This window comes from Heterodontus francisci, chromosome 20, assembly GCF_036365525.1.
Source record: "Heterodontus francisci isolate sHetFra1 chromosome 20, sHetFra1.hap1, whole genome shotgun sequence".
NCBI lineage: Eukaryota > Metazoa > Chordata > Chondrichthyes > Heterodontiformes > Heterodontidae > Heterodontus > Heterodontus francisci.
In genome coordinates this window covers 85504219-85519507 of record NC_090390.1, presented here as the reverse complement: position 1 = coordinate 85519507, position 15289 = coordinate 85504219, and the positions used below count along the sequence as shown (strand labels likewise).

The window sequence follows — 15289 nt, the reverse complement described above, 5'->3', positions numbered from 1 at the left end:
GGGATGTGACGGGGGGGTGAATTGGTGTGGGGGATGTGACAAGGGGGGGAATTGGTGTGGGGGATGTGACGGGGGGGGGGGGGGAATTGGTGTGGGGGATGTGACGGGGGGGGGGAATTGGTGTGCGGGATGTGACGGCGGGGGTGAATTGGTGTGCGGGATGTGACGGGGGGGTGAATTGGTGTGCGGGATGTGACGGGGGGGGTGAATTGGTGTGGGAGATGTGACGGGGGGGTGAATTGGTGTGCGGGATGTGACGGGGGGGGGTGAATTGGTGTGGGAGATGTGACCGGGGGGTGAATTGGTGTGCGGGATGTGACGGGGGGGGGTGAATTGGTGTGGGGGATGTGACGGGGGGGGTGAATTGGTGTGCGGGATGTGACGGGGGGGAGGAAATTGGTGTGTGGGGATGTGACGGGGGTGAATTGGTGTGGGGGATGTGACGGGGGGGGTGAATTGGTGTGCGGGATGTGACGGGGGGGGGGGGGAAATTGGTGTGGGGGATGTGACAGGGGTTGGGTATTGGTGTTGGGGGGGCGCGGTGCAGGGTGAGACAGCCAGGCAACATAGAGATTGCACAGTCTCTTCAATCCTCACAGTTAATCTGCACATAAGCAGACATTAGGACAGCTGACCAAAAGCTTGGTCAAAGAGGTAGGTTTTAAGGAGCGTCTTAAGTGGGATGAAGAGGTAGAGAGGTTTCTGGAGGGAATTCCAGAACTTGGGACCTGGACAGCTGTAAGGTGCGGTCACCAATGGAGGAAGTTGGGGATGTGCAAGAGGCCAGAATTGGAGGAGGTTGCAGAGATAGGGAGGACATCAGTACATACACTCACACTCTGAAATGGGTTTCAAATGTGATCCTGCTGCTCTGGGTTCTGTTACTGTCCAGAGCTGAGGTAAAAATGGTGATTTAGTTATTTCTTCAGTCACTCAGGCAGCTGTTTCCATTTTTGATGGAACTCGTACCCGATAGTATGAAGAATCTTCCAGGGCTGGAGAGTTTTTGATATCCAACATAAGTGTTCCAATCTCCCCAGTCAGTAATAATATCGGTTAGATACAGAGTAAAGCTCCCTCGACACTGTCCCCATCAAATACACCCAGGACAGGTACAGCACGGGGTTAGATACAGAGTAAAGCTCTGAGTACCCTGCCCTGAACTGTCCCTACTGCAGTTTTGTGACAGGGTTCAGTTTCCTTCACCAGTCACCCTGTGAAAAATCTTCTGTAAAGTTGCCAGTTAGTACTAAATTAGGAACAAATGTGTGCAGTGTACTCAAACTGTCTGAACCCTTGGAGTAGAATACTTTGGGAGTTTTGGAAACTTTGAGCCATTGGTCTGTGCAGGGTTTACACCCTTGTCCAAAAGGGATATGCGTGTGATTTGAAGGCAGCTTCTTCACTGGTGGAAGAGACTCGTGAACTGCATGATCTGTAAAAACCCTCTTGCTTTCTGAGAGACTCTTCACCGTACATTTAGTCAATTGGTTTAAGCCTCAGATGACTCTGGTGCTTGTAATTGCTGTCTCATGCTGATGGACATGGCTTGACGTGCTAGAGATGGGTTATTTTTGTTATGGCTTGACGTGCTAGAGATGGGTTATTTTTGTTTGCTACATAATCTAATATTGAGAGCTCGCTGCTTTGGACAGGAACAGCAGGACATTAAATTATACTTTCCAAGAGATGGGCGATAAATTCTTTGCTTTTTTCAGCATTTTCCCCCGCTTCTCTGAAGAAGCTGATTCTGGGAATGCTGTTGGACGAGTGTCAGAGGCTCCTGGGATACTTTCCCCAAACTTCACAGTAACTGAGCTGGTCAGTCACATAATAGAGAGAGATAGAGGAGCAAATCTGCAGGGGGAGTTACAGAGATGTGTGTGAACTATAGAGTGGTGATTTTACCCAAATGCCGATTGATAATGTTAGAATAAAGGGCAAAGAGGGAGAGGAATTCATGAAATGTGTAAAGGAGAACTTCCTTGACCAGTCTGTTCTCGGTCCAACTAGGAAGGAGGCATTGCTGGATCTGGTGCTGGGGTATGAAGTGGGCCAAGTGGACCAAGTGTCTGTAGGGGAAAACTTTGGTAACAGTAATCATTGTATCATAAGGTTTAGACGCGTAATGCAGAAAAGCAAGGACCAATCTAAAGTAGAGCGTTTAAATTGGAAGAGGGCTAACTTCAATGGGATGAAAACTGATCTAGCCAGGGTAAAATGAAACCAAAGTTTGATCGGAAAAACTAATGGAACACCTGGTGATTAGTAAGGAGGAGATGCTTCAGGTACAAGCTAGGTACATTCCAACAAGGGCGAAAGGTAGGGGATTCAATGCCAGGGCTCCTTGGATGACGAGGGAGGTAGAGAATATGATAAAACAAAAAAAGAGGGTGTATGACTGTCAGGGAATATGACAATGACAGTCAACATAAAAGGGAACCCAAAAATCATCATCTGGCATGTAAATAGTAAGTGGGTAATAGGCAGGGTGGGGCCTGTTATGGACGTAGAGAGTGATATATGCTTAGAGTCACAGGGCAAGGCTAGAATACTTAATAAGTACTTTGTTTCGGTGTTTACTAAGGAAGAGGATGCTGACAAAATATCAGTAGAAGTGGAGATAGTAGAGCTAATGGATGGGGTGAAAATTGAAAGGCAGGATATACTGGAGAGGCTGGTTATGCTTAGGGTATATACGTTGCCTGGTCTGGATGGCTTGCATCTCAGGTTGCTAAAGGCAGTGAGAATGGAGATAGCAGAAGGGCTTGCCATAACATTCCAGTCTTCCCTAGATGTGAGGGAGGTGCCAGAGGATTGGAAATTGGCAAATGTGACACCCTTATTTAAGAAAGGGTGTAAGGACAGTCTTAACAGCCACAAGCCAGTCAATTTAACATCTGTGGTGGGTATGTTTTAGAAACAATAATTGGGGGAAAAAATCAACAGGCATTGGAGAGGTTTGAGTTAATTAAGGAGAGCCAGCATGGATTTGTAAAAGTCAGATCATGTTTGACTATTCTAATTGAATTTTTTGATGAAGTAACAGCAAAAGTTGACAAAGGGAATGCCATGGAAGTTGTCTATATGGATTTTAAAAAGCATTTTACTAAGTACCATATAAAAGGCTGGTTAACAAAATTGAGACTCATGGAATAGGAGGGTCAGTGTCAGCTTGGATAAAAATATTGGCTTAAGGACAGAAAACTGCAAGTTGTGGTAAATAGTTATTTTTTGGACTGGAGGGTGGTAGACAATGGTATTGGTTGTAATCTTCCAAAATTCCCGAGATTCTGGAAAGGTGCCACTAGATTGGAAAACTGCAAATGTATCACCTCTTCAAGGAAATGTCGGGGTGGCAACAGAATGCGGGAAACTATAGGCCAGTTAGCTAACATCTATCATTGGGAAATGCTGGAATCCATTATTAGAATTAGAGAATTAGAATTAGAATTAGAATATTACAGCGCTGTACAGGCCCTTCGGCCCTCGATGTTGCGCCGAGCTGTGAAACCATCTGACCTACACTACTCCATTTTCATCCATATGTCTATCCAATGTCCACTTAAATGCCCTTAAAGTTGGCGAATCTACTACTGCTGCAGGCAGGGCATTCCACGCCCTTACTACTCTCTGAGTAAAGAAACTACCTCTCACATCTGTCCTATATCTATCACCCCTCAACTTGAAGCTATGTCCCCTCGTGTTTGCCATCACCATCCGAGGAAAAAGACGCTCACTATCCACCCTATCTAACCCTCTGATTATCTTATATGTCTCTATTAAGTCACCTCTCCTCCTCCTTCTCTCCAACGAAAACAACCTCAAGTCCCTCAGCCTTTCCTCGTAAGACCTTCCCTCCATACCAGGCAACAACCTAGTAAATCTCCTCTGCACCCTTTCCATAGCTTCCACATCCTTTCTATAATGCGGTGACCAGAACTGCACGCAATACTCCAGGTGCGGTCTCACCAGAGTCTTGTACAGCTGCAGCATGACCTCGTGGCTCCGAAACTCGACCCCCCTACTAATAAAAGCTAACACACCATATGCCTTCTTGACAGCCCTATTAACCTGGTTAGCAACCTTCAGGGATTTATGCACCTGGACACCAAGATCTCTCTGCTCATTTACACTAACAAGAATCTTCCCATTAGCCCAGTACTCTGCATTCCTGTTACTCCTTCCAAAGTGAATCACCTCACACTTTTCCGCATTAAACTCCATTTGCCATCTCTCAGCCCAGCTCTGCAGCCTATCTATGTCTCTCTGTACCCTACAACATCCTTCGGCACTATCCACAACTCCACCGACCTTAGTGTCATCTGCAAATTTACTAACCCACCCTTCTACACCCTCTTCCAGGTCATTTATAAAAATGACAAACAGCAATGGCCCCAAAACAGATCCTTGCGGTACACCACTAGTAACTAAACTCCAGGATGAACATTTGCCATCAACCACCACCCTCTGTCTTCTTTCAGCTAGCCAATTTCTGATTCAAAGCTCTAAATCACCTTCAACCCCATACTTCCGTATTTTCTGCAATAGCCTACCGTGGGGAACCTTATCAAATGCCTTACTGAAATCCATATACACCACATCCACTGCTTTACCCTCATCCACCTGTTTGGTCACCTTCTCGAAAATTAATTTGGAAAATCATAATGTAATCAGGCAGAGCCAACATGGTTTTGCAAAAGGGAAATTGTGTTTGACAAATTTATTAGAATTCTTTGAAGATTTAAACAAGTAGGGTGGATAAAGGGGAACCAGTAGATGCAGTATATTTGGATTTGCAAATGGCATTTGATAAGGTGCACTTAAGATGTTACTACTCAAGAGAAGAGCCCATGGTGTTGGGGATAATATATTAGCTTGGATAGTGGATTGGCTAGCTAACAGGAAACAGAGTCTGGATAAATGGGGCATTTTCAGGTGGGCAAACTAACTCGTGGAGTGCCGCAGGGATCAGTGCTGGGGCCTCAACTATTTACAATCTGTACTAATGATTTAGCTGAAGGGACAGAGTGTATTGTAGCCAAATTTAGGAAAGCAATTTGTGAGGAGGATGCAAAGAGATATAGATAGGTGAAGTGAGTGGGCAAAAATTTGGCAGATGGAGTATAATGTGGGAAAATGTGAGGTTGTCTAGTTTAGTTTAGAGTTTAGAGATACAGCACTGAAACAGGCCCTTCGGCCCACCGAGTCTGTGCCGACCATCAACCACCCATTTATACAAATCCTACACTAATTCCATATTCCTACCACATCCCCACCTGTCCCTATATTTCCCTACCACCTACCTATACTAGGGGCAATTGCTAATGGCCAATTTACCTATCAACCTGCAAGTCTTTTGGCATGTGGGAGGAAACCGGAGCACCCGGAGGAAACCCACGCAGACACAGGGAGAACTTGCAAACTCCACACAGGCAGTACCCAGAATTGAACCCGGGTCGCTGGAGCTGTGAGGCTGCGGTGCTAACCACTGCGCCACTGTGCCACTTTGAAAGGAAGACTAGAAAAGCACAGTATTATTTGCATGGAGAGAGACTACAGAATGCTGCGGTACAGAGGAATCTGGGTATCTTTGTACATGAATCACAAGCAGTTTGTATGCAGCTAGGCAGGTAATTAGGAAGGCAAATGGAATTTTGGCATTTATTGCAAGGGGAATGAAGTATAAAAGTAGGAAAGTCATGCTGCAACTGTCAGGGAGTTGGTGAGACCACACCTAGAGTGTTTACAGATTTGGTCTTGTTTAAGGAGGAGTGTACTTGCATTGGTAGCAGTTCAGAGAAGGTTCATTAGGCTGATTCTGGAGATGAGGGTGTTTGTCTTATGAGGAAAGGTTGAGCAGTTTGGGCCTATACTCATTGGAGTTTAGAAGAATGAGAAGTGATCTTATTGAAACATATAAGATTCTGTGGAGGCTTGACAGGGTAGATGCGGAGAGGATGTTTCCCCTCGTGGGGGAATCTAGAACTAGGGGCACAGTTTCAGGATAAGGGGTCTCCCTTTTAAGACGGCGATGAGGAGGACTTTGGTCTCTGAGGGTTGTTGATCTTTGGAATTCTCTTCTCAGAAAACAATGGAGGCTGAGTCATTGAATATATTCAAGGCTGACGTAGACAGGTTTTCGATCTACAAGGGAGTCACGGGATATAGGGGCAGGCAGGAAAGTGGAGTTAAGGCTGCAATCAGACGAGGCATGATCTCATTGAATGGCAGAGCAGGCTTGAGGGGCCGATTGGCCTACTCTTTCTTATGTTCCCCAAGGATCAGTGCGAAGACCACTGCTTTTTTGATATAAATGATTTGAACATCGAAATACAGGGTAAAGTTTTAAAATTTGCTGCTACTAAATTTGGAGAAGTGGCAAACAGCGAGGATGATACAAATCCACTGCATCAGGACAAAGATAGGATAGCAGAATGGGCAGACAAGTGGCAGTTGCAATTTCTGAGAAGTGTGAGGTGATGCATTTTGGCAGAAGGGCCAGGGTGAGGCAATATAGACTTAATGGCGCAGTTCTGAAGAATGTACAGGGACAGCGGGACCTTGGAGTGCATGTGCATAGATCTTTGAAGATATTTGAAGATAGATCTTTGAGGGCGGCACAGTGGCGCAGTGGTTAGCACTGCAGCCTCACAGCTCCAGGGACCAGGGTTCGATTCTGGGTACTGCCTGTGTGGAGTTTGCAAGTTCTCCCTGTGTCTGCGTGGGTTTTCTCCGGGTGCTCCGGTTTCCTCCCACAAGCCAAAAGACTTGCAGGTTGGTAGGTAAATTGACCATTATAAATTGTCACTAGTATAGGTAGGTGGTAGGGAAATATAGGGACAGGTGGGGATGTTTGGTAGGAATATGGGATTCGTGTAGGATTAGTATAAATGGGTGGTTGATGGTCGGCACAAACTCGGTGGGCCGAAGGGCCTGTTTCAGTGCTGTATCTCTAATCTAATCTAAATCTAATCTAATCATATTAAAAGTGTAGGTAGCAAAGCTTGAGCTTGGGCTTCATAAATAGAGGTGTTGAGTACAAAAGCAAGGAGGTTATGCTGAACCTCTATAAAGCTCTGGTTAGGCCACAGCTGGCATATTGGGTCCAGTTCTGGTCACTACACTTTGGGAAGATTTTTTTTACTCTTTCATGGGATGTGGGCGTCGCTGGCTTGTTAGGCCATTTCAGAGGGCAGTAGAGTCTAGAGTCACATGTAGGCCAGACCAGGTGAGGATGGCAGATTTCCTTCGCTAAAGGACATTAGTGAACCAGATGGTTTTTTACGACAAATGATGATAGTTTCAAGGCACCATTACTGAGACTAGCTTTCAATTCCAGATTTTATTTAAATAATTCATTGAACTCATTAATTAATTTAATTTAAATGCCACCAGCTGCTATTATGGGATTTGAACCCAGTTGATCTGGGCCTCTGGATTACTAGTTCTGTGACATTACCGCTACGCCACTGTCTCCCCACATGAGGAGAGGCTGCTGAAGAAATTGACCAGAATGGATGCAGGGACGAGGGATTTTACCTACTAGGTTAGGTTGGGGAAGCTGGGGTTGTTCTCTCCAGAGCAAAGGAGATTGAGGGGAGATTTGATACCGATGTACTGGATTATAACAGGATTAGATAAGTTAGACAAGGAAAAACTGTTCCCATTACTTAATGATACAAGGACCAGGGGACACAGACTGAAGGTTTTGGGCAAGAGATGCAGGGGGAATGTGAAGAAGAACTTTTTTATGCAGCGAGTGGTACTGATCTGGAACTCACTACCTATGAGGGTGGTGGAAGCAGAGGTGATCAATTATTTCAAAAGGAAATTAGATGGGCACTTGAGGGAAATAAACTTGCAGGGCTACGGGGATAGAGCGGGGCAATGGGACTGATTGTATTGCTCTACAAGAGCCAGCATAGGCTTGACGGGCTGAATGGCCTCCTCTGCCGTAGAGTCTATGACTTCCTTCTATCGTACTATCCTACACGCTCACTATGCATCTTATTTCGCTTTTCTACTTCTATATGCTGGTGCTCATCTTCCTGCCTATTAGTGTAAACCTTCCCCAACCACACGAGTGTACCTCCCCATGAAGACATTGGCTCCAGTCCTGTTGAGGTGCAACCTAACCCTTCTGAATAGGTGCCTCCTGCTGGTCCCATTGCCCAAGAATCTGAAGCTCTCCCTCCTGGACCGTGCCTCAAGCCACACATTGATCCTCCCTATCTTCCTATTTACTCTCGCTAGCACGTGGCACTGGGAGTCATCTAGAGATTACTACCTTCGAGGCCCTAATTTTTAACTTCCTTCCTAGCTCCTATGTCGTTGGTACCAAAGTGTACCACAACTTCTGGCTGACTCCCTTCCCTCTGCAAAATATTCTGCACCCTTTCCGTGATGTCCTTTATCCTGGCACCAGGGAGGCAACACATGTGGGACTCATGATGACATGAAATGCCTGTCTGTTCCCCTAACTATGGAATCTCCTATAACGACTGTATTTCTACTCTTTGCTGTTACCTCCTGTGCAGTCCCTTGTCTGTTGGTGCCATGGTCAGGAGTGCACTCCTTCAAGGTGTCATCACTCCCAGCATTCTCCAATGGTGAGTACCGATTTGAGAGTGGCATGCACCCCGATGGCTCCTGTACTTCCTGCCTCTTCCTACTTTTCAGGATCGCCAGCCATCTACTATCCTGAACTCTCACTGCCTGTGGGGTAGCCACCTCCTGGAACACATGATCCAGGAAACTCTCATCCTCCCTGATGCTCTGCAGTGACTCCATCTGCTCCTCAAGTTCAGAAATCCTGAGCTCAGTCTTAAGCAGCTGGGACACTTGCTACATGTGTGCTTCCCCTGAGACATGTAAGTTCCCACATGATGCAGGAATTGCAAGCAACAGGTCTCGGCTGCCCATCCGTGATCTAAAAAAGTCTCTATTTGTTTAAACTAAGAATTTTAATTAATGCCACTACATCAGCTCTGTGCTAATACTATTATTAATTCACTTACAGTTATACTTACCCCACTTGATACTTGTGTTTTTTTACTTTTATCCCCAATGCTCACTTGCTCTGTCGCTCAGAGTGGTGAGGAATGCGCTGCCTGATAGGGCGATGGATACAGATTCAATAGTAACCTTCAAAAGGGAATTGGATAAGTACTTAAAATAGAAAAAAATGCAGGGTTATGGGGGAGTGGGACTAACCGGATTGCTATTTGAAAGAGCCAGCGCAGACTCGATGGGCCCACTGGCCTCCTACTGTCCTGTACTATTCTATGATGAACTGTAGTTGCAGGTCGAGGAATGTGGTTTGAAATCCAGGCTTGATGTTGGGACACGCTTTCTCAGGCACCTCGAGCTGTCTCCTTGTAGGGGAGTGGAGGCAAAGATGATGAAGTCTTTCAAAAGACAGTCAGCTGTGGGCTGAATGGCCTTCCTCATCCTGTTAACCTAGTGTAAAATTAGGCTTGCTCTCTCTTGCAAAAGCGGCTCTGAGTTGATCATTGCAGAGTCTCCTTTGTCTGAGGAATGCTATACATGGAAATACAGGATGTAATTTTCAGGATTACAGCTCTGGCTTTTAACCTCCTTCGTACCACAATCTCCTGTCCTGCAAAGTCTTGATGCAGCTGTTCCGCGATAAATGTAACCAATGACGTATGGCAGGAGGCAATTGGTGATGGGTTTCCTGAGCACCTGAGCTGTCTACAAGGTATAGAATTTACAGACAGACACAGGCCATCAGGCCCAACAGGTCTATCCAGTGTTTATGCTCTAGACGAGCCTCCTCCCACTCTACTTCATCTCACCCTATGAACATATCCTTCTGTTCCTTTCTCCCTCGTGTTTATCTAGCTTCTGCTTAAATGTATTTATACTGTTGACCTCAGCACTTTCTGGGTAATAGGAATTCCTATTGGGTTTGTTAGTGACTTATTTTGGACTTGACATTACATGCAGAGAAACAGAACATGTAGCCCTGTAAATGTATGTTGATATCTGGTAGCCCATCGCCTTTGCTTCATCCCGGCAGGAAAATATGATTAGATTAGAGATACAGCACTGAAACAGGCCCTTCGGCCCACCGAGTCTGTGCCGAACATCAACCACCCATTTATACTAATCCTACACTAATCCCATATTCCTACCAAACATTCCCACCTGTCCCTATATTTCCCTACCACCTACCTATACTGGTGACAATTTTATAATGGCCAATTTACCTATCAACCTGCAAGTCTTTTGGCTTGTGGGAGGAAACCGGAGCACCCGGAGAAAACCCACGCAGACACAGGGAGAACTTGCAAACTCCACACAGGCAGTACCCAGAATCGAACCCGGGTCGCTGGAGCTGTGAGGCTGCGGTGCTAACCACTGCGCCACTGTGCCGCCCTTTTACATTTGGGTGTGAGGTTTGATTGAGATGGGGACACAAAGCAATGGTATCACATCAACTGCACCTCAATATTTGATTCCGTAGGTCAGGTGTATAACAGGCAGTCGATGTGATATGGCATGTTTTGTGACCCCACCCAAGTTGAAATTTGCCTGCATTTGTGTCTGCATTGTGCTTACAACATCTAGTGCAAAGAATTTCAAAATGGAAAGTAGAACCAGTTTTTACAGGAAATCAGGGCTTGTCACAATGTGACCAGTAGCAAATCAAGGAACATGATGTTTGAATTGGAACAAATTATTAACCAGTAGCCCCGGACTAAACCTTAATTTTGAATTGACTTGAGCAGAGGTCACACGTGATCCATTCAGAGAAATAATTGCTGTGGTCACTGGTTAGTGATACAACAAAGACTTTCAGAAAGAAAGTGTTTTGTAACATTGCCTGACATGTTACCAAGAGCACATCTTAAGTGTCAAAATGCCACAACCATCATTACACTTCACTGGAAATCTGGTGACAGCATTGTGGACAACACACAAGATTGATGAGACAATTGTTTACACGGAGAGTGGAAAGGAACTGTAGGGAGTCAGAAACTGTTGGCTTGATCCTTTGATTAATCTGAATTGAACATGGACAATGTGCAACCTTGGTTTTAGGCAGGTCTAGGTGTATATTAGTATTTATATATACATGGGGTACAGGTCCTATATTGCACATGCCGCATTATCATCACTGGGATTTCAATAAAGTGTAAAATCTTCATCCCGTTTCCATTTAATCTGTGGGAAAACACCCAGATGTATAATTACAGATTGTGTAACCAACTTGGGAAGGAACCTTTTGCGCTGTGTGACACTGTTGAAGTATCCTTGGTTGCAGATCTGTCTTGTTATAGTGAATACAATTCGAGTTGGTCAAGTAATAATGCTCAAGTACGTCTCACAACATGAATGCATGTTGGCTTTAAGTGAGTCTCTGCCTGTGAATTGGTAAGGATGAGCTAGAATAATCTGAGTGACTACACCATGTGCTGCACACTTTCTAATGATCAACATTCTTGTTTCAGAATCCAGGCAATGGCACAGGTAGAGAAAAGGGGAGGCCTTCTCCGTAAAGCATCGTCCACCAAGAAACCCCTGAAAGAGAAGGTGGTTTTAATGTACGACGAAATCTTTAAGGTGCGTGTTGTAAAATGTGAATTGATTGAAATTCAGGCTGTGTATTTCTATGAAAAGAGGTGGGTTGGTTTCTTGGGTTTAATTGATAGCAGCATCCCTTTGTGATGTGAAAGAAACTATTTGTTCTGTTTAATGGATTTGAATGCGGTGCTGTCATTGGAAATATTCATATCGAATGCAATTAGAATCATAGCATAGAATGGTTACAGCACAGAAGGAGGCCATTCAGCCCTTGGTGTCTGTGCCAGCTCTCTGCAAGAGCAAATCAGCTAGTCCCGCTCCCCAACCCTTTCCCCGTAGCCCTGCAAATTTGCCATTGTATTTGAAACATTAGTTTTCTGTTGTGAGGTTTTACATATCTATAGCTTTATTAAAGTATTTCCCCTGTGCAGACTTCCTGTCACCTATCTCCATTATAAATTCTGATGCCCACATTTATAAGGGAAATGGTGTCTCCAGTGAGGTGCAGGATATAATTATAATGTGACCAGTTCGCACAGACATTTTCCATTATTGATATGGATATAGGAATGTGTAATGTAGAAGCTTTCTAGGAACTGCACACAGATATTTAATATATTACTAGCCAGTCTCCTGTGCCATTTCACAAGTAAAATTCAGATCAAGTGTATTCTTAAGATGTAGCAGGGTTAGAGGCTGGAGATTTTTGGACCAGGATGTGTAGCTGTAATATGTACATTGTTGTTATATTTTTATAATATCCTTTATCCACATTGATAATGGAAACGGCCTATGTAAAAATAACCTTGCATTTCTACAGTGCCATTCAGGATGTCCTGAAGTGCTTTACAGCCAATTAAGTACTTCTGAAGTGTTGTGGCAGTTGTAATGTAGGAATATGTGACAATCTGTGCAAAACAAGATCCCACAAACAGCAATCTGATAATGACTGGATAATTGGTGTAGTCGCTGTTGTAATGTAGGAAACTATATGTAATGTCAACTAGGTACACCATAATTGCACCTTCCCGCCAGTGGCGATTCCGCTGCTGAGAAGGGAAAGGGGAGCATGGTGGTGAGAACGGGGGAGGTGGACAGGGAGAGTGAGAGAGAGATTGGAAAAAGGGAGAAGCTGAAGGAGGACAGGGGTCAACAAGAAAGGGAATGGAGGAAGGGAGATTGAGGAAGTTGGACTGGGGGTCGGAGAGAAAGCGAGGAGAACACGGAGATGCAAGAGGAGGAGAGGCTAGAGGAAGTTTTGACAATTAATGGTGGGGGCGGAGCAGAGATCCACAGGTGAACTGTGTCTTATAGCAGAAGATGAGAAATTGGCAAAAAAGACTTTATGAAGAGTCTCGAGTAATGTAGTGATGCTATTTCTGTCACAGAATGAAGACCCGGCCAAGAACTGTCCTCGATTCTGGGAGGAACTCTTCCTGATGAAGGTTAGTTGGTATATTTGATGCCACTTTTCTTGCAGTGTTAGGTTGCACTGACTAATTTGTAGGTGTTTTGTGTGTGTCAGGGAACAGTGGCTGCTGGATTGGGAGGATATTCTCTGTGGAGCGGGCAGATGTTATAATGATTGAATATTCTGGAGTTTAGCTTTGGGGATCAAATGGTATTAATATAGTACCCTCATTTGGGAGATTAAATAGGTGGGTAGAGTGTTTAATTGGATTGTATATGGCATTTGGAGGGGGATTAAGTTGGTGGAATAAAGTCTTATGATGGGGTAATTGCTCATGAGGTGTTGAAGTTGATTAAATGAGGGTGTGGTTTGCACCTTGGTATCATACTTGACCCAGAAGAGAGCTTCCAACCACTTATCCACACCATCACTAAGACTGGCTATTTCCACCTCCATAACATCGCCTGACTCTGCCCCGTCTCAACTCATCAGCTGCTGAAACCCTCACGCATGTGTTTGTTACCTCTAGACTTGACTATTCCAGTGCCCTCCTGGCTGGTCTCCCACATTCTACCCTCCATAAAGTTGAGGTCATCCAATCTATCTGCATAACTGAAATTCCTCATTCCTGGAGCCATTCCTGTGAAACTTTTCTGTACGCTCTCCAATGCCCTTATGTCTTTCCTCAAGTGCTGCGCCCAGAACTGGACACAATACTCCAGCTGAAGCCGAACTAGTGTCTTATACAAGTTAGAACCATAGAAAAATTACAACACAGAAGGAGGCCATTCAGCCTGTCGTATCCATGCTGGCCGAGAAGAATAGAAAAGAAACTAGCCCACCATTCTAATCCCACCTTCCAGCACCTGGTCCTTAGCCTTACAGCACTTCAGATACATGTCCATGTACCTTTTAAAAGAATTGAGGGTTTCTGCCTCCACCACCGATCCGGGCAGTGAATTCCAGACACCCACCTCCCTCTGGGTGAAAAAGATTTTCCTCATGTCCCCTCTAATCCTTCTACCAATCACCTTAAATCTGTTCAACATAACTTCCTTCCTTTTGTACTCTATGTCCCTATTAATAAAGCCCAGGATACTGGATGCTTTATTAACTGCTCTCTCAACCTGTCCCTCTGCTCCTACACCCCCTTTAGAATTGTACTCTTTTTCTTTATATTATCTGTCCATGTTCTTCCTACCAAAATGAATAACTTCATATTTCTCTGCATTGAACTTAGTCTGCCACCTGTCTGCCCATTCCACCAACTTCTCTATGTCCATTTGAAGTTCTACACTACCCTCCTCACAGTTCACAATGCTTCCAAGTTTCGTATCATCTGCAGGCTTTGAAATTGTGCCCTGTACACCAAGGTCTAGGTCATTAATATATATCAGGAAAAGCAAGGGTCCCAACACTGACCCCTGGGGAACTCCACTACAAACCTTCCTCCTGCCCGGAAAACATCCGTTGACCACTACTCTTTGTTTCCTGTCACTCAGCCAATTTCGTATCCATGTTGCTCCCATCCCTTTTATTCCATGAGCTACAAGTTTGCTCACAAGTCTGTTGTGTGGTACTGTAACAAATGCCTTTTGAAAGTCCATGTACACCACATCAACAGCATTGCCCTCATCAACCCTCTCTGTTACCTCCTCAAAAAACTCCAGCAAGTTAGGTGAACATGATTTTCTCTTGAGAAATCCATGCTGGCTTTCCTTAATTAACTCGCATTAGTCCATGTGACTATTAACCCGACACGTTTTGAGATCTTATGATCAAACTTTCATCCATTAAACTCAGTGACAAAAAAAGTTTCCTCCAGTTGCCAGTGGATGAAGGCACCTTTGACACAGTATTGAGCTGGTTCACTCCCCACTCTCTGTTATATTAACTAACCTCAGCCAGTGCTCTAGTAGGATTATTACAATGGATCCCATCTCCAGAGTTAGGGATGGGGTCAATTGACTCTGATTTCCTGGTATCTCCCTGCTGGAGAAGGAGCATCCGACAAGGCTGTTCTTGTGTCTCAGATCGGAAGCTGAGTTGAGTGGGTCTGAAACTCTACAACTGTCCTCACTTGGTGGCTTAGTGCATTGGCGTGCATTCTCCTGGTTCTCTACCTCCACCACCCCAGATTGCAACTGGTTTAGGATCTCACAGTCCACCTTCTCGCTCTCAGAGGTCCATCACCTCCATTCTCGCCAAGCTCTGTTGGCTCTTCACTAAATGGACTTCTCAACCATTTTCTCTCTCTCTCCATCCTAGATATCTCCATGACACCTGATCCTCTATCCAAATATCTTCACACATTCCCTACTGCAG

The 15289-nt window shown here is 44.9% G+C and overlaps 1 protein-coding gene across 4 annotated transcripts in view; it reads left to right on the top strand.

Annotated features, from left to right (window-relative positions):
- armh3 (armadillo like helical domain containing 3) overlaps positions 1 to 15289 on the top strand; it is a 197374-nt gene that overhangs the window by 15142 nt on the left and 166943 nt on the right. For all 4 annotated transcript variants that reach the window (XR_010977082.1, XR_010977080.1, XM_068053169.1 and 1 more), the window contains exons 2-3: positions 11481 to 11592; positions 12942 to 12998. Coding sequence is in view for 2 of the 4 variants with exons in the window: in XM_068053169.1 (XP_067909270.1) it covers positions 11491 to 11592; positions 12942 to 12998 (159 nt within the window). In the remaining 2 variants the exon portion in view is untranslated. The remainder of the gene's footprint in view (positions 1 to 11480; positions 11593 to 12941; positions 12999 to 15289) is intronic.